At 45.0% G+C, this 24,148-nt stretch overlaps 1 protein-coding gene across 5 annotated transcripts in view; it reads right to left on the bottom strand.

Moving 5' to 3' along the window:
• The window catches only part of BDH1 (3-hydroxybutyrate dehydrogenase 1), a 44,748-nt gene that overhangs the window by 10,760 nt on the left and 9,840 nt on the right, over nt 1-24,148 (bottom strand). For all 5 annotated transcript variants that reach the window (XM_032406864.1, XM_032406859.1, XM_032406861.1 and 2 more), the window contains exons 2-4: nt 21,182-21,308; nt 8,707-8,779; nt 7,929-8,039 (exon numbers count right to left, since the gene is read on the bottom strand). In XM_032406864.1, coding sequence (XP_032262755.1) covers nt 7,929-8,039; nt 8,707-8,779; nt 21,182-21,264 — 267 coding nt within the window. In that variant the 5' untranslated portion in view covers nt 21,265-21,308. The remainder of the gene's footprint in view (nt 1-7,928; nt 8,040-8,706; nt 8,780-21,181; nt 21,309-24,148) is intronic.

Below are 24,148 nucleotides of genomic sequence, written 5' to 3' on the forward strand. Positions count from 1 at the left end.
GGTGATGGGACTCTGTCAAATGGGGCCCGAGGTGCTGGAGGTAATCACTCTGGAGAGAGACTTGGGGAGAACATGAGAGCGAGGGAGCACACTGGTCCCATGCCGCCCACAAAACAGAAGCAGGGCCAAGAAGTCAAATTCAGCCCAAGATGAGGAGTGACTTTCATCGTCCAGAGATGGTGAGACTGCCCGGGAAGAGTTCAGACGGTGAGGGTGGAGGTCGGGGCTGGGGCAGGGTGGGGGACGTGGTGTGGACAAAACCCAGGCATCAGACAGGAGGTCAGGCCGATCCCCAGCCCCCCAAGATCTCTTCCACTCCTAAACAGTCATCCTCTACAGGGAGCATCCGCAGTGGTCCTGAAGAGAAGCAACACGTGTGGCCCTCTGAGTCTCTGCCCCGCCTGACAGCAGGCCCGCCAGCTACGCCCGGGGTCGCCTCTGCACAGCCGCCAGGTGTGAGGCTCGCTTAGTCCAAGGCTTGGCTCTGAAATCCCTGGAGGGGCCAAGCTTCCCGGACAACAGGCAGGTGTTCTATCTACAGGCCTAGAGCTCCTGCTGCAGTTCCCCGAGAGGGTCCGCCAGCAAAGAACTCCCAGGGACGAAAGCTTCCAGTCCAGAGGAGGGAAGGGCTGGTGCCCACAGACACCAAGAAATCACGTTATCTTGTTTGAATGCAGTCTTCATGTCGTGCCCCTCAAGTGCCCCTCAGAGCAGAGCCCAGGTGGTCTGGCTCCCTGAGCGGGTGCTGATGCCTACTTCCAAGAGGACAGGCACCTGAGCATCCTGTCCTCTTCCTGGCCTTTGTGAACCCTGCCACCACCTTTCAGCAACTCTCGGACTCCACACCAGACCTCTCCTTGAGCCTCCAGCCAGCATGGAGCCCATGCCCCCGAAGTCCCCAGGGGAGGCTCTTCACCCAGCTCAGGGGGCCCACGTGAATTCAGTTTGGCAACGTGGCAGCTAAGAACCCTTCCTCAGAGGAAACCGGGGATTTGTCCCACGGCTCACAGCTTCAGGCTCAGCATTCAGGATCTCAGGAGAGAAACCCACCTCCTCCCTTCCCGACAGATCTCCCCAGGAGTCCTCATTACTCTGAGCAGCCTCCACATCCTGCTCCTGACGGCCACGTCAGCGGGGACAGAGACTGTCAGTTTGCCTTCAGCTGTTCAGAGAAAACCTTTCCTGACCACCCTCAGCCCAGGGGCTGCAGAACACAGCAGCTGGTCCCCTTCCAGATCCACCTGTCCTCAGTCCAAGGCCACACCGCCTCCCAGGCTCCAGGGTTTCTGTCCTCGTCTTCATCTGTCTTGCTGCTCGGGGACAAGCTTTCAGTCCTGCTGTGTTGGTGCCTATGGAACTGGTTTACTGATAAACCCACTTCTTTCCTTATCCCTTTACATTTCATCTGTGAGCTCTCTTTTCTACCCCTGGATGAAATTTTAGGCACTTCCTATAGTGTTTCCACACATTCTCAGATAATAGAGAGCCTCTTTGTTTGACTTAAAGAGTCCAGTTCAGTCTACTAATCAACTGACTCAAGCCCAGCCTGGTTTGAAAACCCAAGCCCTCCACCTTGTATGCAATTTAAAGCCTGCCCTGACCCAGACCTAGGGGAGTGTGGGAAGCCCATAGGACGCCAGATAGGGATGAAGACTGCCTTTCTCCCTATTTTCTAGCTCCTTCTCACCTGTTCCTTAATCTCTGACCCTTCCAGGGTTGGATCCAGGGGCTGGCAAATTAGGGGGTAACACTGTAGTCTTCTGAGGCTGGTCCTGTTGTCTGCTGTTGGTGACCTGGTATGGCAGGTGCATGAGAGCTGGCCCTCCCTTCTTGTGCTGCTTTCGTGGGTTCCGCAGAGATCCCTCCACTGGACACCTCCAGCTTAGCCTCTTCTCCCTCAGCCCAGGCTTCAGGGAGGCACCCCTCTGGCTGGGACCACATGGGTGTTCCTAGGAGTGTCACTGGATGGGCACCCTTACAATGAATCCAGGAGCTCTCCCCCTCGTCCACATCAGGTCCAGGCAAGAGTGTCTGGCCCGGGCAGAAGGACAGCCCTTTCCTGGTGCAGCTCTCTCTGTTCTGCTTCCAGATGAGCCACTCCAGCCCCATTCTTGGGCCTCTAGATATCTTTCAGTAAATATTAACACACCGTTCTGTGACCTCAGACTCCAGGGCATAAATGGTAAGCTCTCTAATAGTTGTTTTTTTTTTTTAAAGTTTTTTTTTTTAATTCCAATTAGTTAACATCCAGTGTTAACTAACTCAACCTTCTCCACCTCCATTTCTTACCACACTGAGGCAGGTGACAGACTGAACCTGGCAGCAAGGTTTTATAGACTCTCAGCCTGTCCTGCTAGATGGTCCGACACCTCAAGGCAGGATGAGGACACTCAGCATGTGAAATGGGAGCATCTCTCACACACACAAGAAACAGTGAAGAGGAATAAACCTGGGGTCTTGTAATAGTCACAGGATGAGCAGTGAGAGCAGCTAGCAAGGGAGGGGAAGAAAAACCAAGAGAGGGGTGTCCAAAAGTCACGAAACAAAGGGTAACATGCAAGAGTGGTTCGTTCGTTAAAGCTGTGATAGGTTCAGTATGATATGGTCTGAGAAGTGGCCAATCGATCTGGCAACATGGGGGCTGCTGACGTCCTCGATAAAAGCCATGTCAGAGGCACCCTGCGTCCCCCTGGTCCGGCCCTGCCTTCTTTTCCCAGCTGGTCTGCTCTTACTCCATGAGGGCTCTGGGCTTCAGCTTCCTCAGACTAAATATGCCATCACCACCCACCACAAGGAACTCCCATTTGTCCTTCCAGATGGCAATGAGATGCCACCTTGGCCTATCAAGCCTTCCCTTGCACCCAGAGAGAGGCAATCTGTCCCTTCTATGATGCAAGATCTGCCCCCCAACTCCATTCTCCCCCCTCCCTCCCTCACTGCAGCCACAGAGGCCTCCTGCTGTTCTCTGACACAAAGGCACACGCCCTGCTTGGGGCTCTGGCTTGGCTGACTCTTCTTACCCCTTCTATCTGCAAGACTTGCTCCCTAACCCCTTACCTCCTTCCAATGTCACTTTCTCGGTAAGGCCTTTCTTTCCTCTTTAAAACCCAACACCCCCTCTACCACATTCACCCTCCATCTCCTTTTCCTGCTTTATTTTTCTCCATAGCTTCAACAACCCATAGGAAAGCAATCTACTTATTTATCTATCTCCTTGTGTGTCTCCCCCCTCCCCCATGTAAGCTCCACAAGGGCAAGAACCTTTCATTGAATTAGTATATGCTGTATCTCCAAAGCAGAATGTTGTTGGCTCTTGTAGGTACTCAAGAGATATTTGTTGGATGAAAGAACAAATAAACAGAGGGGAGGGGCCCAAAGCCCAATCCATATGGGTTGAAAGGAAAATGGGAAGTAAATAGGTGAAACTATCTAGTACAAACAACCCTCTGGGGGTGCAGAGAAATGAGCTAGTAGTGCACACGGGATGGGAGGTTGTCAGCGTGTGTGTGTGTGTGTGTGTGTGTGTGCACGCGCACACACCAAAATGATCCAGCAGAGTGAGGAGTTAATGATGCAGGAGATTACAGACATCTGCTGGAGCCAAGCCCTTGCGCTGGCCCAACGCACTGAGACCTGAGGCACAAGAGGAGGGGTAAGTCTAAGCAAGACCAGTACATCTGGGGTACAATGTAGCCAGAATCCACCGCGCGGCTTAACATCTCAGAAGCAGGCTGGAAGACTTTATCTGAGGTCGTCAGTGGCTCTGCCTGCTTTCTGATTGGCATCAGTAACTCAAACCTCTAGTGACCTCTGCCTCCTCTAGCTTTGGACCAGCAAAGACGTCTACACATGACACCAAAACAGTCAGCAAGTAACACCGACAGACACAATCCGGCAGTCACCTGGTCTGGTATTTTAAAGAGAACACCAGCCACTAAGTCAGGATCGTGGCTGTGGGCGTGGGAGGACGTCAGAGCACCCAGTCCAACGCCCTTATTATAAGAAAGGGGCTCGGGGAGGGGAGGTGTCTGCCTAGTCCCTGGGCTAGTGGCCGATACGGGACTAGAATCCAAGGCCCTGACTCTCTCTCTCAAAGGCTCCTCCGCACAGCTCTGCACCACGGAGTCGGGACATAGTCCCTGCATCACTGGACAATCCAGCAGGATGGCACAGGCACTGGAAACATGGAGAAGGAACTTCAAAGGCACGAAATGTTCTGTGGCATCACAGCTCCTGCGAGGACTTGTTGAAGCAGGTCCACATTATGCAGAGAACGCAACTCCAAGCATGCCTCACCCATCACCCCCAAATCCGTTTTGGAACAAGTTTTTGCATGCATGTCAGAGGGAGTGGGCATTGGTATAGCTTTTGGGAGCAGCCGTTTGACAGACTTGAATAAAACCTAAAATCTGCACACCTTTCTAGCCAGTATTTTCAAATCTAGAAAATTTTCCTAAGAATTACTAATGAAAACCAGCAAAGATATGTGTAAGACTATTCACTGTGGCTTTGATTATATTAGCAAAAGTCATAAATAATGTACACACATACATTTTAGTTACTCTGGGGCAAGAGACTGCAGTAAAAAGACTTTACTTTTTTTACATCATCCACTTCTGTCTGATTTGAATCTATTATAAATATGTATTACTTTCATGATTCAAAAGAAGAAAAATTAAAAGGACAAATAAACCCTCTCTGATCTGAAAATATGTTCAAACCGTGGCAATGCAAATTATTATTTTTGTGTGTTCATATTATTGAAACTTTTACACTGAACAGGTATTATTTTTACAGATATTAAATCTAGTATAAAAACAATTCCTTCTCTGGATTCTTACTGCCTTCAAAATAAAGAAAAATATCTCATCTACAGAGCAGAGAGAGCAAATTGTCCTAAACGCCCATTCTTCCCTTCTTCTATAGCAGTAGAACCCCTGATTTTAAGCAGAGTACATAACGTCTCAGAATATGAACTATATTTCCCAGCTTCCCCAGGGAGGGAAATTTCTGAGTGATGCACTGTGGTGAGGTTGCACAACTCTCCAGACTGGAAGAACCATCCCCTATTCCTTTTGCAGCCTCATGTCCCAGTGCTTCCCCTCAAGACACCCTAAATTCCACTTGATGAATCACAAAGGATCCTCAGTCTCTACCTGGGACAGCATTATTCATTCTCCATGACCCAGAACGAATGTCAACTCTGTCACACCAGGATCAATCCCTTCCTTCTACGCACTCTCATTAAACACTCCACACAACTCTGAGAACCCTCTTCACTCTAACTCTTCCAGGTGGATCTGTGCATGACTGTCCTTCACCACTGGACAGTGAGCTCCCTAGATGCAGGGACCAGGTAATATTCTTCTACAGTACCTATCAAAGTGGCAGGCACATCATAAGCATTTGGCAAATGAATGAGTGAATGAATGAATGAACAAAGCTATGAAGAACAAGTGAGACTGAAGTGAAGAGAAAAGGTATGGACTGTGTTAAGCAACAGATGAACCAGCTGTTTGGAAAGCAATTAAAAAACAACTACAAATGCTGGCCCAAGTCCAGGGTAGTCCTGGGATTAAATACTCAGCTTGAAGTAGGATTCTGGGAAGATGGCGGAATAGGAAGCAGCAGGAATCACTTTCCCCACCTAGACAAGTGCACTATTTTGGAACTCTGGAGTCTGTTGAAGAGACGAAAGGCATCCAAATTGGAAAGGAAGAAGGAAAATTATGTTTTCAGATGATAGGATCTTATATGTAGAAAACCCAAAAGATTCCCCCAAGAACTTATTGGAACTAATAAATGAATTCAGCAAAGTAGCAGGATATCAAGTCAACACACAAAAATCAGTTGCATTTTTGTACACAAACAATGCACAACCTGAAAAGGAAATTACAAAATTACAAAAATAATTCTATTTTATTCCATCAAAAAGAATAAAATACTTAGGAATCAACTTAACCAAGGAAGTAAAAGATTTGTACAATGAAACTATGAAACATTTCTGAAAGAAATTAAAGAAGGCAGAAATAAATGGAAACACATCCCACATTCATGGATCAGAAGACTTAATATTGTTAAAACGTAGATACGACTGAAAGCAATCTACAGATTGAATCCCATACCTGTCAAAATCTTAATGATGTTTTCTGCAGAAAAACATATCCTAAAATTCATAGGAAATCTCAAGAGACCCCAAAGAGCCAAAACAATCTTGAAAAAGAAGAACAAATCTGGATGATATAGATTTACTGATTTAAAACTTTCCACAAAGCTACACTAATCAAAATCATCTAGTACTGGCATAAAGACAGACACATGGAACAATGGAATAGAAGAGCGAGCCCAGAAATAAACCTTCACATATATGGTCAAATGATTTTTGACAAGAGTGCCAAGACTATTCAATGGGGAAGAAAGGACAGTATTTTCAACAAATGGTGCTGGGAAAACTGGGTGTCCACATGCAAAAGAAAAAAGTTGGACCCTTACCTAATACCATAGACAAAAATTAATTCCAAATGGATCAAGGGCCTAAGTGTAGGACCCCCAAAAGTAAAATGCTTAGAAGAAAACAGGACAAAAGCGTCACAACTTTGCATTTGGCCATGATTTCTTGGATATGACATCAAAGACACAGGGAACAAAAGAAAAAATTGGCAAATTGGACCTTATAAAAATTTTAAAATTTGGTGCATCAAGAGACACTACCCATTGAATAAAAAAGCAACCTGTAGAATGGGAGAAGATATCTGCAAATCTTATATTTGATAAGGAATTAATACCCAGAATATATAAGCCCTAAAATTCAGCAACAACAATAACAACAAACAATCCAGTTTAAAACTGGGCAAAGAACTTGAATAGACATTTCTCCAAAGAAGATATATGAATGGCCAATAAGCACATGAAAAGATGTTCAATATCACTAATCATTAGGGAAATGCAAATCAAAACTACAATGAGATACTACCTGACAGCATTAAGATGGCCACTGTTAAAAAAAAAAAGTATTGGTGAGGATGTGGAAAAATTGGAACCCTTGTGCACTGTTGGTGAGAATGTAAAATGGTGCAGCCACTGTGGAAAACACTATGGCAGTTCCTCAATTAAAAACAGAATTATCATGTGATCTAGCAATTCTACTTCTGAGTATATACCGAGAAGAATTGAAAGCAGGGTCTCAAAAAGATATTGGTACACCCATGTTCGTAGCATCCTTATTCACAATAGCTAAAACCTGGAAGCAACCCAAGTGTCCAACGACAGATGAATGGATAAGCAAAATGTGATATATACATGTAATGGAATATTATTCAGCCTTAAAAAGGAAACATTCTGTAATATGCTACAATAGGGACAAACTTTGAGGACATTATGCCAAGTGAAATAAGCCAGTCACAAAAAGACAAATACTATAAAATTCTACTTACATGAGGTACTTAGAATAGACAAATTCATAAAGACAGAAATTGTAATGGTGGTTGCCACTGGGTGGACAGAGGGGAAAATGCACAGTTATTGGGTATAGAGTTTCAGTTTTACAAGATGAAAAGTGTTATGGGGATGGATGGGAGTAATGGTTGTATAACAGTGTGAATGTTACACTTAAAAATGGTTAAGGTGGTAGGGGTGCCTGGGTGGCTCAGGTGGTTAAGCGTCTGACTCTTGATTTTGGCTCAGGTCATGATCTCGGGGTCATGAGATCGAGCCTGCCATCGGGCTTGCACTGAGTGTAGAGCTTTCTCAAGATTCTCTCTCTCTCCCTCTGTCCCTCCCCACCCCACACTCCCTCTCCCTCTCTCTTAAAAAAAGAAAATGGTTAAGGTAAATTTTATGTTATGTGTATTTTACTACAATTTTTAAAACTCTACAAAACAGAAACTATGTGTAAAGGACAATGGTGACAAAGATGATCCATCTCTTACCTTCATCAAGCAGCCGGCAAACACAAGGAAGCCTTTTGAATGCAGATGCTTGGCCAAGGAGAACCCAAATCCCGAGTCACAGCCTGTGACCAGGACGGCTTTGCTGCCAACCTGTTTTAGAAGGTCAGACCCCACATTAGGAACCCAGGATCCTAAGAGCATGGTGAGCAAGCCTCCTCTGGGCAGTAACAATTAGTGTTTCCTGAGGGGGCCAGTCCTGGCCCTCCCCACCTGCCTCTAGCTATTAGAGAAGCACCATAGTAGAGTGGAAAGTGCTTGAGACTCAGAATCAGGAGACGAGGTTCTAACCCAAATTCTGCCACCTAATGACAATGTTACCTGGGGAAGTCACTTCTCCCTTCTGGACCTCAGGTTCCTCATCTACAACCCTCATCATCACGACACCCATCATCAAGGTATTTATCATTTCTTACCATATGCAAGGCACTGTGCACACATTTTTCTTATTTAATACCCACAGTAACTCCACACAGTTAAGTATGATCATTACGCCACATTACAAGTGAGGAAACAGATATTTCCGAAATGCCCAAGGTAGTCAGTCCGTGGTAGAGCTGGAACTGAAACCAGGACTGAGAGAACCCAGAGTCTAAACTCTTAACCCCCAACTTCATCTGATGGTGGAAGTGGGGCGGTTGAGAGAGTGAGAAAGTGGCTCTGAGCATCCCAGAGGCACTAAAGTCCCGCTCTGAGGGTGGCCCAGGGCTGGGGGCCCCTAGGGAAGGGCTGTGACCACCGTAGCTGGGCTGCCACTCACCGGCTTCACCTGATCGGAATAAGCACGACGGCTGATAGGGACCAAAGAGGCGGAGTAAAACATCAGCATGCGCCTGCAGGAGAAAAGGAAGCCGTGAGCAAATGCTGTGCTCCTGCCTGGACCTCGTTCCTGGGGCAAACAACTCAGAGGACCCTCAGGCACCAGTGTGCCCCCCCACTGCTCCCCACCCCAAGTCCCTGAGGACAATCTGCTGGTACTGCTGAGGAAGACAGCCTCTTTCCTCCAGGCTTGCTTAGCTGGGACAAAGTCAGCTCGCAGGTGCAGTGGCCATTTTTGCCTCTGTGTAGGAATCGCCCTCCGGGGATACAACTTTGTTAACAAAGCCTTCTGCAAATTCAATGCCTTCACCCTGAGGTTTTATGCTGCTTCCTGATACTTTTTTTCTTTCCTTTTTTTAAAAGATTTTATTTATTTATTTATTTGAGAGAGAGAGAGAGAAAAAAAGCATGAATAGGGGGAGGGGCAGACGGAGAGGGAGAAGCAGACTCCCCACTGACCAGGGAGCCCAATGCGGAGCTCGATCCCAGGACCCTGGGATCATGACCTGAGCTGAAGGCAGACGCTTAACCCACTGAGCCACCCAGGCACCCCCTGATAGTTTTTTTTCAATTAAACTTTTATTTTGAAATAATTATGGATTCAAATGCAGTTAAGAAATAACACAGAGATGTCCTGTAACCTTTTACCCAATTTCCCCCAATGGTAATACTTTGCAAAACTATAGCACCATATCACAACCAGGATATTGACACAGATGCAGTGAAAATACAGAACATTTCCATCACCACAAGGATCCCTCATGTTACCCTTTCATAGCCACACCCACTTCTGTCCCACCCCACAACCTCTTTAACCACTAATCTGCTCTCCATCTCTATAATTTTGTCCTTTCAAGAATGTTATATAAATGGAGTCACACAGTATATAACCTTGCAGGATTGCTTTTTTCACTCAACATAATTCTCTGGAGATTCAACCAGATTGTTGCACGTATCGGTAATTTGTTCTTTTTTTAATTGCTAAATTATATTCCACGGCACAGATATACCACAGTTTGTTTAACCATTCAACTATTTTTGTTTGCTTGTTTTTGTTTTTAAGTAGGCTCCACGCCCAATGTGGGGCTCGAACTCAACCCTGAGCTCAAGAGTCACGTGCTCTCCTGGCTAACCCCGTCAGGCACCCCTAACCATTCAACTAGTCAAGGGCATCTGTGCTGTTTCCTGTTTGGGGTTATTACAAATACAGCTGCTATCAACATTCCTGTGAAAGTTTTTGTACACATCTGTTCTCTTGAGTAAGCGCCCAGGGGAGCAATTGCTGGGTCATACGGTAGATGCATATTTAGTTTTTAAGAAACTGTCAAACTGCTTTCCAGAGTGGCTGTAGCATTCAACACTCCCAGCAGCAATGGATGAGTGATCCACTCTCTCCATATCCTCACCAGCATTTGGTGATGTCACATTTTTTTAATTTTAGCCATTCTGATTATGGTGGTTTCAAAGTATATTTCTCAAATGGCTAACGATGTTGAACATCTTTGCATGTGCTTATCTGCCATCTGTATATCCTCTTTGGTAAAATGTCTCTTCGTGTCTTTTGTCCATATTCTTCTTTAAAAAAAATTTTTTTTTTATCTTCAAGTAATCTCCACACCCAGTCTGGGGCTCGATCTTAAAAACCTGAGATCAAGAGTCACAGGCTGTCCTGTCTGAGCCCACCAGGTGCCCCTCTTTTGTCCATATCCTAATTGTATTGTTTGTTCTTTCACTATTGAGTTCTGAGAGTTCTTTACAGGCTTTAGATGCTAGTCCTCTGTTACATATGCAGGATGCAACTGTTTTCTCCTATTCTACAAGTTGTCTTTTCTTCCTCTTCACAAGGTCTTTTGCAGAGGGTAATTGTTTCATTTGGATGAAGTCTGATTTATCAATGTTTCCTTTTATGGGTCACGCTTTTGGTGTCAAGTTTTAGAACTCTTTGCCTATCTCAGAACCCGAAGATTTTCTCTTGTTTTTTTTTCCTAAAAATTTGATAGTTTTATGTTTCACATTTTAAGTCCACAATCTATTTTGAGTTTGGCATACAATGTGAGACTTAGGTCAAAGTTTATTTATTTGCTTATGAATGTCCAATTGCTCCAGGACCTTTTTTTTTTTTGGAAATGTTCTCTTTTCTGCCTTGAATTGCTTTTGCACCTTTGTCAAACATCAGTCGGGCATATATGTGTGGGTCTATTTCTGGATTCTCTCTTATGTTTCATTGAGCTATGTGCTCCCATCTTATTTTTCTTTTTCAAAATTGTTTTTGCTATCCTATCTTCCTTGCCTATTCATATAAATTTTAGAACAATCTTGTCCTTATCTACAAAAATCTGACTGTGATTTTGATAGAAATTGTGCTAAACTCCTATATCAATTTGGAGGAAACTGACATTTTTACTTTTTCGAGTTCTTCAATCCCCCCTGAACTTAGTATGGGTCTCCATTTATTTAGATCATTGATTTTCTTTCATCAGTACTGTATAGTTTTCTGCATACAAATTCTGTACATTTTTTTTTTAAGATTTTACCTACTTATTTGACAGAGAGAGACACAGTGAGAGAGGGAACACAAGTGGGGGAGAGGGAGAAGCAGGCTTCCTGCTGAGCAGGGAGCCCGATGAGGGACTCCATCCCAGGACTCTGGGATCATGACCTGAGCCAAAGGCAGACGCTTAACGACTGAGCCACCCAGGCGCCCCAAATCCTGTACATGTTTATTGTATTTATACCTCTGGTATCTCATTTTTTGAGCATTTTAAATGGTATTGTTTTAAATTTTGATATCCTCAAGTTCATTGCTAGAATATAAAAATACACTGATTTTTGGGTGTTATCTCGATTCCTGGAGAAACCTATTTTTTCATGGTTTCTATTTTTATGTATTGCTGAATTTTATTTGCTAAAATTTTAAGAATTTTTGCATTTATATTCATGAGGAATATTGGTGTAAGGTTCTCTTTTTTTTGTACAGTCTTTGTCTGGCTTGGGAATCAGGGTAATAGTACCTTCATAAACTAAACTGGGAAGTGTTAGTGCCGGGTAGGGATGGGAGTTCCGGCCTTTACTAGGTCTCCACTCCTATTCCCTGGCTGCGAGGGGTTGGAGTGCCTCACTACTGCTCCCCACGTGCATGGGAGCGTGTGGTCTCATTACTGCTGAGAGGCTGGTCAAGTCCTGACTCTCCCAGACTCCCACCCGAGCAGGCAGGGTGTCTGATTACTGCTGGGTGAGAACAAAAGCTTTCTCGGGCACTACCTCTGCTGGAGGGACTGGGGTACCCCCTACAGCCTGGTGATCATGGAAGTCGAGGCTCAGCACCGGCTTTTGCAGGTGCAGGTAGGGGTGGGGCCACAGTTTTTCCTGTGGTGTTTGGCTGGAGTACGGCAATTACTGTCCCAAGTTTTCTGTCTTGCTAGGCTGGCCTTTGGGCTAGAGAGAGCAGGCTTCTGCTGGGGCTTTTTGTCCTGAGCTCACTGGCATTGCTGGGTTGCTAGCCTCTTCAGCTCCAGGTGTGGGAGAGATGAAGGGCAAAGTAAACCTCAAGAGCTCATCACTGTGTTGTTTCTTGGACCCTGAGGTCCCTAGCTGATCCATCTTCTCTCCATCTTCTAGAGTCTTGTTATGCTTGTTTTATATAACCTGGGGGTTTTAGTTGTATCCGATGGGAGGAATAGAGAAAAGTACATCTACTCCATCTTTCCAGAAGGAGAAGTACTGTGAGGTTTTTTTAAATCTTTTTTTTTTTAATTTTATTTATTTATTTGAGAGGAGAGAGAGAGGGAGCAAAAGGGGGTAGGGGCAGAGGCTGAGGGAGAAGCAGACCCCCAGCTGAGCAGGGAGCCCAACATGGGGCTCGATCCCAAGACCTGAGATCATGACCTGAGCCGAAGGCAGGCGCTTAACCGCCTGAGCCACCCAGGTGCTCCAAAGTACTGTTAATTTTCAAATAAATATTAAACCACAAACAATAAATGGAGGTGGTAGGGGCACCTGAGCAGCTGGTAACAGGGGAGAGGAGGTAGGAGATAAACTTGTTAACCGTGTACTATTTTGTACCATTTGAATTTTGTACTATGTGAATATATTACCTATTCAAAACATAAAGTTTTTAAAATATTCATAAAAATGTGTTATCCAGGGGCACCTGGGTGGCTCAGTCGGCCACATTTGAGATGCCACCCCATGCTGGCCCAGCATTAATTCTGGCTTCTTTTCCATCTTACCAGTCTGTGTCTCGTCCATCATGAATCGGCAACAATAACCAGTAACCCAGCTTTCTGCGGCAAGGAGTCATGATTAAGTAATTTGACAAGCTGACTATAACAAGATGGGGTCTAGGAGGGACAAATGTCATTGACACAGTGCAGCCTGGGAGAAATATGGTCTCACATGGCAGCATATGCGAAAACAACGTAGTCTGGTCAACCATGAATCACAAGTGATGGGACTGCCAACAGAATCTATGTGAGCCAGGGCTGGAAGGGATAAAGGAGCCTTCTCCACTCTGCCCAGATCAGGCTATCCTGGAGTATTACACGTCATGCCCAGGCAGGCGGAGCTGAGCACTGGCCTTCAGCCAGCTGGTATGTGCATCCAGGATCCAGGAGGTGGGGAATGCATCAGTAAGTCACCTCTCCTAGGGCAGGGCCAGGGCCTTCTACCAAAGCCAGAAACTCAAAATCCAAGGGCTGTGCAGAGCCAGCAAGCAGGGTAGCTTGTCAGGTCAGAGTCCTTCAGGAGAGCCAGGCTCCATTCCCCCTTCCATGGGATGTGGCCTCTGTGGGAAGGGCCATTTCTTACTCTTTTTCTATGATGTCCTCTACTAGTTGAAGCCCGTTTCCAACCAAGCTTCTGTAGCCCATGGAAATGCTTTTAAGCAAATGGTCCTAAAAGCCTAAATGCATGCTCTCCTAGACAGGCTTATTTATTAGCATCGAAAATGACCATCGATTTTCTAGCTGCTGAGACTTTGCATTTAACCTGACCCTTAATTTCACTCCTCTCAAATATAAAAGAACGGAAAGTGTATTATTTTTTCTTCACTCTGGCTGCAAAAGAAGAAAATGAGGTAACAGAGCACTCTGAATCCCCTTGAAAAAAGCAATTCCAGAAGTTCTCAAAGAAGAGCTCTTGTTTAATTTGTACTTAATGCTTTAATTTGTACTTAATCACGCAAACCATTCAGGAAAGCCTCGGGACATTTTAATTAACTGGTTTCATGTCTAAGATTTAGAAAGAGCAGTTATCCAGGTGAGCAAAGGATTGAGACACATCAACATTCTATGCCTCCTGGGGCGCCTGGGTGGCTCAGTCGGTTAAGCATCTACCTTTGGCTCAGGTCATGATCCCGGAGTCCTGGGATTGAGCCCCTTGTTGTTGGGCTCTCGGCTCAGCGGGGAGCCTGCTTCTCCCTCTCCCTCTGCCTGCCGCTCCCCCTGCTTGTTCTCTCTCTCTCTCTCTGTCAAATAAATAAAATTTTAAAACAAAGCAAAACATTCTATGCCTCCTGATGCAATGTTCCAAGAGGGGCATCACCTCGCTTAGGGGGGATCCTTCCAAACATACACATCTGAATGTACACACAACGAAACACCACACAAACCCAAACTGACAGGCATTCTTCCAAAGTGTCAAGGTTATGAACAACCAAGACTGGAGAACCGTCCCCAGTAGGACGAGACTGAGGAGACATGACAACTAAATGCACTTGTGGGAGCCTGGTTTGTACGTGGGACCTGGAAAAGGTCCATTAGTAGGCCATTTGGTGAAATCTGAATCAGGTCTGTAGATTAATTCACCATATTACCACAGCAGTCATTTCCTGGGTTTGATGATTATGCTACAGTTTGTAAGATGTTAACATGCAGGGAAGTGAGGTGAAGGAGAGACAGGAACTCTCTGTACTATTTTTGCAACTTTCACATAAGGGTAGTTATTTCAAAATAAAAAGTTGAAAAACACAAAGCAGGGATGAAAGATCTTCTTCTGCGCCCTGTGAAGGTCTTTTCTTTTGAGGACACCTTTGAGTTTCCTCTGCTGGTGGACAGCAGGTACTGACAGACATCTCTGAGAGTCAGGCCTTCTCACCTCCTGCAGCATCCATGTGTGAGGAGCTCTGTTTTGCCCACAAAGTGTGACCCTCGAGGGCACCTCCACCCTTTTGTTTCTTTTCTTTTCTTTTTTTTTTTTTTTTTAATGTGTGTGTTTGACCAGCTGCCTCCCTTCCATCCCTCATTGTATAATTCTGCCCCAGGAATGCAAAAACATTGGTCTAGTAAGATTTTTCTTTTTAAATCTGGCCGGAGCCTCACTAAGGTACATTAATCTTTAACTGTTTATACATTTTTCTGCTTAGAATATATGCCCTGTGCTTTCATTTCATATGGGGATTCAAGTTTTGCTTCCATATTGATGATGACTTAGGAGCCATATTTTCTTTCTGGGATTTCCTTTTTCTTTTTTAATTTCATTTAATTTTATTATGTTATGTTACTCACCATACAATACATCATTAGTTTTTGATGTAGTGATCCACGATTCATTGTTTTTGTATAACACCCAGTGCTCCATGCAGTACGTGCCCTCCTTAATACCCATCACTGGGCTAACCCATCGCTCCCCTCTCAAACCCTCAGTTTGTTTCTCAGAGTCCATAGTCTCTCATGGTTCGTCTCCCCCTCCGATTCCCCCCCCTTCCTTTTTCCCTTCCTTCTCCTAATGTCCTCCATGCTATTGCTTATGTTCCACAAATAAGTGAAACCATATGATAATTGACTTTCTCTGCTTATTTCACTTAGCATAATCTCCTCCAGTCCCATCCATGTTGATGTAAAAGTTGGGTATTCATCCTTTCTGATGGCTGAATAATATTCCACTGCATATATGGACCACATCTTCTTTATCCATTCATCTGTTGGAGGGCATCGAGACGCTTTCCACAGTTTGGCTATTGCAGACATTGCTGCTATGAACATTGGGGTGCATATGGCCCTTCTTTTCACTACATCTGTGTCTTTGGGGTAAATACCCAAGACTGCAATTGCTGGGTCATAGGGTAAATCTATTTTTAATTTTTTGAGAAACCTCCACACTGTTTCCCAAAGTGGCTGTACCAACTTGCATTCCCACCAATAGTGTAAGAGGGTTCCCCTTTCTCCACAACCTCTCCAACATTCGTTGTTTCTTGCCTTGTCAATTTTTGCCATTCTAACTGGTGTAAGGTGGTATCTCAATGTGGTTTTGATTTGAATTTCCCTGATGGCTAATGATGATGAACATTTTTTCATGTGTCTGTTAGCCATTTTTATGTCTTCTTTTGAGAAGTGTCTGTTCATGTCTTCTGCCCATTTTTTGACTTGATTATTTGTTTTTTGGTTGTTGAGTTTAAGAAGTTCTTTATAGATCTTGGAAATCAGCGCTTTGTCTGTACTGTCATTTGCAAATATCTTCTCCCATTCTGTGGGTTGCCTCTTTGTTTTGTTGACTGTTTCCTTTGCTGTGCAGAAGCTTTTTATCTTGATGAAGTCCCAAAAGTTCATTTTTGCTTTTGTTTCACTAGCCTTTGGAGATGTATCTTGAAAGAAGTTGCTGTGGCTGATGTCGAAGAGGTTACTGCTTATGTTCTCCTCTAAGATTTTGATGGATTCCTGTCTCACATTGAGGTCTTTCATCCATTTTGAGTTTATCTTTGTGTATGGTGTTAAAGAATGGTTGAGTTTCATTCTTCTGTATATAGCTGTCCAATTTTCCCAGCACCATTTATTGAAGAGACTATTTTTATTCCATTCCATCTTTTTTCCTGCTTTGTTGAAGATTATTTGACCATAGAGTTGAGGGTCCATATCTGGGCTCTCTATTCTGTTGCACTGGTCTATATGTCTGTTTTTGTGCCAGTACCATGCTGTCTTGGTGATCACTGCTTTGTAATATAGCTTGAAATCAGGCAACATGATGCCCCCAGCTTTGTTTTTCTTTTTCAACATTTCCTTGGCAATTCGGGGTCTTTTCTGATTCCATACAAATTTTAGGATTGTTTGTTCCAGCACTTTGAAAAATGTCATTGGAACTTTGATTGGGGTGGCGTTGAAGGTATAGATTGCTCTGGGTAGCATAGACATTTTAACAATGTTTATTCTTCCGATCCATGAGCATGGAATGTTTTTCCATCTTTTTGTGTCTTCTTCAATTTCTTTCATGAGTGTTATGTAGTTCCTAGAGTATAGATCCTTTACCTCTTTGGTTAGGTTTATTCCAAGGTATCTTGTGGTTTTTGGTGCTATTGTAAATGGAATCATTTCTCTAATTTTTCTACAGTTGCATTGTTAGTATATAAGAAAGCAACTGATTTCTGTGCATTGATTTTGTATCCTGCCACATTACTGAATTGCTGTATGAGTTCTAGTAATTTGGGGGTGGAGTCTTTTGGATTTTCCACATAAAGTATCATGTCATCTGCGAAGAGAGAGAGTTTGACTTCTTCTTTGCCAATTTGAATACCTTTTATTTCTTTTTGTTGTCTGATTGCTATTGCCAGGACTTCTAGTACTATGTTGAACAATAGTGGCAAGAGTGGGCATCCTTGATGTGTTCCTGATCTTAAGAGAAAGGCTCTCATCTTTTCCCCATTGAGGATGATATTCACTGTGGGTTTTTCATAGATGGATTTTATAAACTTGAGGAATGTTCCCTCTATCCCTATTCTCTGAAGAGTTTTAATTAGGAAAGGATGCTATATTTTGTCAAATGCTTTTTCTGCATCAACCGAGAGGACCATATGGTTCTTCTCTCTCCTCTTATTAATGTGTTCTATCTCACTGATTGATTTGCAAATGTTGAACCACCCCTGCATCCCGGGGATAAATCCCACTTGGTTGTGGTGGATGATCCTTTTGATGTATTGTTGGATCCTATTAGCTAGGATTTTGTTGAGAATTTTGGAATCCATATTCATCAGGGATATTGGTCTGAAATTCTCCTTTTTGATGGGGTCTTTGCCTGGTTTGGAGATTAAGGTAATGCTGGCCTCATAGAATGAGTCTGGAAGCTTTCCTTCTCTTTCTATATTTTGAAACAGCTTCAGGAGAATAGATATTATTCTTCTTTGAATGTTTGGTAGAATTCCCCAGGGAATCCATCAGGCCCTGGACTCTTTGTTTTTTGGGAGGTTTTTGATCACTGCTTCAATCTCGTTACTGATTATTGGCTTATTCAGGTTGTCAATTTCTTCCTGTTTCAGTCTTGGCAGTTTACAGGTTTCCAGGAAGGCATCCATTCTTCCAGGTTGCTTAATTTATCAGCATATAGTTGTTGATAATAATTTCTAATAATTGTTTCTATTTCCTTGGTGTTAGTGGTGATCTCTCCCCTTTCATTCATAATTTTATTAATTTGGGTCCTTTCTCTTTTCTTTTGGATAAGTCTGGCCAGTGGTTATCAATCTTATTAATTCTTTCAAAGAACCAGCTTCTAGTTTCGTTGATCTGATCTACTGTGTTTCTGGTTTCTAATTCATTGATCTCTGCTCTAATCTTAATTATTTCTCTTCTAATGCATGGCTTGGGCATCATTTTGTTGCTTTTTCTCTAGTTCTTTAAGGTTTAAAGTTAGTTGGTGAATTTGGGATTTTTCTATTTTTTGAGTAAGGCTTGGATGGCTATGTATTACCCCCTTAGGACCGCCTTTGCAGTATCCCATAGGTTTTGGACCGATGTGTTTTCATTCTCATTGGTTTCCATGAATTGTTTAATTTCTACTTTGATTTCTTGGTTGACCCAAACATTATTGAGCAGAGTAGTCTTTAGCTTCCAAGTGTTTGAATTTCTCCCAAACTTTCTGTTGTGATTGAGGTCCAGTTTTAAAGCATTATGGTCTGAGAATATGCAGGGAATAATCTCAATCTTTTGGTATCAGTTGAGACCTGATTTGTGACCTACTATGTGGTCAGTTCTGGAGAAAATTCCGTGTGCACTCGAGAAGAATGAGTATTCTGTTGTTTTAGGGTGGAATGTTCTGTATATATCTATGAGGTCCATCTGGTCCAGTGTGTCATTCAAAGCTCTTGTTTCTTTGTTGATTTTCTGCTTAGATGATCTGTCTATTGCTGAGAGTGGAGTATTGAGGTCTCCTACAATTAATGTATTGTTATCAATATGACTCTTTATTTTGGTTAACAGTTGGCTTATGTAGATGGCTGCTCCCATGTTGGGGGCATAGATATTTACAATTGTTAGATCTTGTTGGATAAACCCTTTAAGAATGATATAGTGTCCTTCTGTGTCTCTCACTACAGTCTTTAGCTTAAAATCTAATTTGTCTGATATAAGAATTGCTACCCCAGCTTTCTTTTGAGGTCTGTTGGCATGGGAAGATGGATCTCCATCCCTTCACTTTCAGTCTGGATGTATCTTTAGGTTCAAAATGAGTGTCTTGTAGACAGCATATGGATGGGTCCTATCTTTTTATCCAATCTGCAACCCTGTGCCGTTTTATGGGAGCATTTAGGCCATTCACGTGGAGAGTGATTATTGAAAGATATGAATTTATTGTCATCATGTTGCCTGTGAAGACCTTGTTTCTATAGATTGTCTGTAAATTTCTGTTGTATATCATTCTTGGGGTCTTTCTCCTTTTATAGAACCCCCGTTAATATTTCTTGCAAGGCCGGCTTAGTGGTCACATATTCTTTCAGTTTCTGCCGGTCTTGGAAGCTCTGCATCTCTCCATCCATTCTAAATGACAGCCTTGCCGGATAAAGTATTCTTGGCCGCATGTTCTTCTCGTTTAGTACCCTGAATATGTCTTGCCAGCCCTTTCTGGCTTGCCAGGTCTCTGTGGATAGGTCTGACGTTATTCTGATGTTCCTCTCTCTATATGTAAGGAATCTCTTCCCCCTAACTGCCCTTAAGATGGTTTCCTTGGTTCTAAGATTTGCAAGTTTTACTGTTACATGCCGGGGCATTGGCCTGTTTTCCTTGATCTTGGGAGGGGTCCTCTCTGCCTCTAGGACAGGAATGTTTGTTTCATTCCCCAGATTAGGGAAGTTCTCAGCTATGATTTGCTCAAATATATCTTCTAGTCCTCTTTCTCTCTCCACCCCCTCAGGGATCCCAATAATTCTGACTTTGGAACGTTTCATGGTGTCACTTATTTCTCTGATTCTATTTTCATGGATTTTGATTTGTTTTTCCTGGCCTTCTCTTTTTCCTTCTTTTCTATCAATTGGTCTTCTAGATCACTAATTCATTCTTCTGCCTCGCTTACCCTAGCTGTTAGATTATCTAGATTAGATTGGATCTCATTGATAGCATTTTTAAGTTCTGCCAGTTCAGCTTTCATTTCTGCCCTTAGAGACTCTATGTTGCCATTAATCGATTTCTCCATTCTAGCTATTGTCTTCACAACTGCTACCCTGAATTCCATTTCCGACATCTTGATTATATCTGTATCCATTTGTAAATCTGTGGCAGAAGTCACAGTCTCTAAGTCTTTCCTATTTTGGGGGTTCCTCGTCCTAGACATTCTGTTGAGGGATGGTTGAGGGAATGTACAGAGTCCAAATTATTGACCACAACCCAAGCAAGATGCACCTGTTTTATAGGGACCTTAGGGTTGTTGGCCTCTTGTTCTCCCAGCCTGTCTTCTGGGGCAGGGGCCTGCCACACTGTTACTCAGGCAACCCTGTTTGGGCAGAGTTGCCCTGCCCCCTGTGGTGGGGGATGGGCTCAGTGAAAACAGGATTTTGGGGGCTTTTGTTCTCTGGCAGCTTTTCCTGGCGGCTTTCCATGTCTCTTCCGAGAGTTAGAGCAGAAGAGATCACTTCCAACCATCTGCCTGAGAGCGGAGAGATCGCAGTCTGTTCTTCAGTGAGCTCTCCAGGCCACACTATCTCTGTTTCTGTCTGTGCTGCTATAAACTGCAGGATTCTGGGTTGTGTGCCCCTCAGCAGCGCTCCCAGTCCTCACCTCCAGGTCGGGGCACGTCTCTGCCCTTTGTGCTTCTAAAACCACCAGCCGCCCCCAGTTTGCACGTGCGGCCCAGCCGCTCTGGGTTTCAGTCCAGGGGGGCTGCCCTAAAGTCCTTTCCCCGCCACTACCAGTCTGTGAGTCTGTGCCCTGTCCCCAGGGGGGAGGCTATCACTCACCGGCGGTGTAGGATCACCACAGCTCCCTCCCCTTGCCGTTTATCTTCCCATATGTGCCTGCAGAATCAGAGCTCCCCACTTCGTACCTCGAAACCAACCACCTGCAATATTCTGTTTGTAGAGATCCAGATCCATCTTCTTACATCTCAGGCTGATTTTGTGGGTGTTCCGAGTGTTCTGGTAGATATCCAGCTCAATTCTGGGGACTGGTTGGAATAGGGTCCTGTACTCCTCCGCCATCTTTTCCTCCTCCCACCCTTTCATTTCTTACCTTGTTCCATTTTCTCTATCGTAGCAACTCAGGGTTCTCCCTGGGAGCTGTGACAGGGGTCTGAAGAGGCGGGCGGTCAGCATGGCGGCCACAAGAGGTAGAATGGTGGGCCTCCTCCTGGTGGGTTCTGAAACACAAAATGCACCCTCAGTGTTGCCTTGTTGCCTCCATGGGTGTACCCTTCAGGGGCTGAGGCAGGAGTGGCCATTTTCGCTCCAGGTTGTAAGAGTCCAACTGGGCTCTGTCTGTCTGGCCCAGGTCTGGTCACGGTACCAGGCAGGGTCTTCCTACACCTCCCTTATCAAGCTGCAGCCTCATCTGATGGAAAGAGTTGGGAGCTGTGTTCTAGTTCTGGCTGTGCCACCAACTCCTTGGGCAACCGTGGGCGTGCTGTCACCCATCTGTAACATGAGAAGGTGGGACCAGACTGGTGATCCTACAACCAAGTGAAGTAGCAACCACAGGGGGCAGTTGGGGACGCATCCCCTCAGGGATTCCAACTCATGGGGCTCCATTCTCTTGTCTGTGTTCCCCATAACCAGCAGATCATCAATCTGTGGTGACCCAGGGCATCAACCTGCATGCTGTTTGGCCACATGCCTCCAAGGCAGCTCTTCCAACCCATGGCAAATCACTGGGCTCAACCTTCCACCTCTCTCCCCCACCCCACCACACACAGGGTCTGGCTCAGAGGCTCAACTCATCAGTAGCTCTGGTGCATGGAGACTGGAGCTAGAAAGTGAGACACATGTTCATCAGCCTAAATTAAAACACATATAAACACACACACAGAGTCTCTCCCACTCCCCACTCCCCTCTTTTGAAGTCAAATCAATCTTATTGCAACAAGGCCATGTACCACGTGGTGTCACCTTAAGGCTACTCAGCACCAGGACTAGTTGTGCATGATTGACTGTTGATTGCTGTGTGCATTAGTTTTGGCCCAGGGGCAGGAAGGGGAGGCTAGGAGGGAGCTGAGCAAGGCAACCACAGCCTGACAAACTGTTGCTCTTTTCCTGGTGAACCATCCTAGCCTCTCGTTTGCACACCTGCCTGTGCTTTGTTATACCATTGTTATCAGGAATGAGGTTGTGCCTGGGAGGCAGCTCCTTCCTGCCCTTGTGCTGCCACCCAAACCTAACTGATGACCAGCCACCCGGGGCCACTAGGTCTGGAATCAATTCATTATCTAGCCAACCACTGCATGGTTCACTGTGGGCGGCAAGTGGAGGTATTTAATCTGTTTAATCCTCAAGAAAGGAAAACAAATAGGGATCCCTTGGCTTGTGTGATCTTTCCCTGACTACGCAGCAGTCTCTTGCTTCCACTCCTGTCCCTACTCACCACACTATTCCCAGCACTGTAGCCAGAAAGATCTTTATAATATCAGTCAAGTGGGGCACCTGGGTGGCTCAGTCTGTTAAATGTCAGCTCAGGTCATAATCTCAGGGTCCTGGAATTGAGCCTCGCATTGGGCTCCCTGCTCAGTGGGGAGTCTGCTTGTCCCTCCCCCTGCTCATGCTCTCTCTCTAATAAATAAAATCTTTAAAAAAAAAACACCAGTCAAGTTATGTGACTCCTTTGCCTAAAAGCCTCCTCTCCATGCCTGTTGGGTGTGGGCCTCTGCCTCCCTTCCCAACCTTGTCTGGTACCACCCTCCCCTCTGCTCACTGCTCTATGGCCACATTAACCTTCTAAAAGCTTCTCGTGTGTGTGCCAAGCTCTTTCCTGCCTCTGTGCCCCCACCCCCCAGCCTTTGCTCTTCCCTCACTCTAGGTGGCTGAGTCCTTCTGACTCTTTGGACTTCAAGGGGGCTGTCCAGATCCCCCATGCAACACACAGAGGTTGCTCTCTGTAAGATCACTCTTCAATCCAAAACCACGGTGTTTCTTTACTTTATCCTCCCCTTTTGGATCACAAGCTCAGTGGGGCCAGGAGCCTTGTCCGTCTTGTTCACCACTGAATCCCTCATACCTAGAAGAAGCCTGACACAAAGGAGGCGTTCAGTGAGTCTCTGCGAGTGGGGATGAGCTGCGTGTAGAAAGTCAGCCTGCGGCCAACACTGAAGTTGCCATAGCAAGCCCTTGGCAGGCAACAGCAGAATGGAGCCACACTGGCCCTTCAGAGAAAGCACAAGCCCACGTGGCTCAGAGTCTTCATGGGGGGTGCCCACCCGCCCCCAGCCCCCAACCTAGCCGCTGAGCTGGCGGAACACACGCCTCTCTGCCTCTCCTGTCGGGACTAGAGTCTGAGGTCACTGCCGCTGGCCGACTCCTAATCCAGTAGTCTATAATTAAAGCCCTTCCTCCCTTCTGCTCAGTGTCTGTGCCAGAGACCACGTCAATGTTATCTCCACACAGAGGGCTGCTTTCAATTTTATTTACCCTCAAGTCAGCAATATCGGAAAGTGCTGGAGTAAAAATAGCTTAAAGTACATGAAAGCTCGGCCCTTTGAACAACTCACTATTTGTGATGTCATCTCTTACACACAGAATGGGAGGATTTTAGATCTCTTCTTCCTTTTTAAGTTTCTAAAACATGTTGCTTTTTCCACTGCAAACACAGTGCTATGGGCCGTGGGATTCCCATGCAGTCTTCGGGGACGTTTGCCATCTTAGAAGGCAGCTATGCTCACCACCACACGCCCAGCGCCGCACTGTTTGCCATCTTAATGCCTAGTGCTGGGCTTTCTTCTCTGTAAATATGAAGTTCTCAAACTTGAAAAGCCCTCACTTGCCTTTTGGTTTGGAAACAGAGATGGCTGTGAGAGGTGGACGCTGCAAGAAGGCGGAGCATCTCTGGGGGGGGCAGCGGGAGGGGGACAGTCTCCTGGGCCTTGAACTCAGTCAGCTGCCCCAGGGTAACTTGGCACAGAGGACTTGACTTCCAGGGACCAAATCTGTAAGATACTATCACGAAATCAAGATGCTCACATGCCAATCTGGAATCTGGGAGGAACTTTTCTTT

This window comes from Phoca vitulina, unplaced genomic scaffold (assembly GCF_004348235.1).
Source record: "Phoca vitulina isolate PV1807 unplaced genomic scaffold, GSC_HSeal_1.0 scaffold8, whole genome shotgun sequence".
Classification (NCBI taxonomy): Eukaryota; Metazoa; Chordata; class Mammalia; order Carnivora; family Phocidae; genus Phoca; species Phoca vitulina.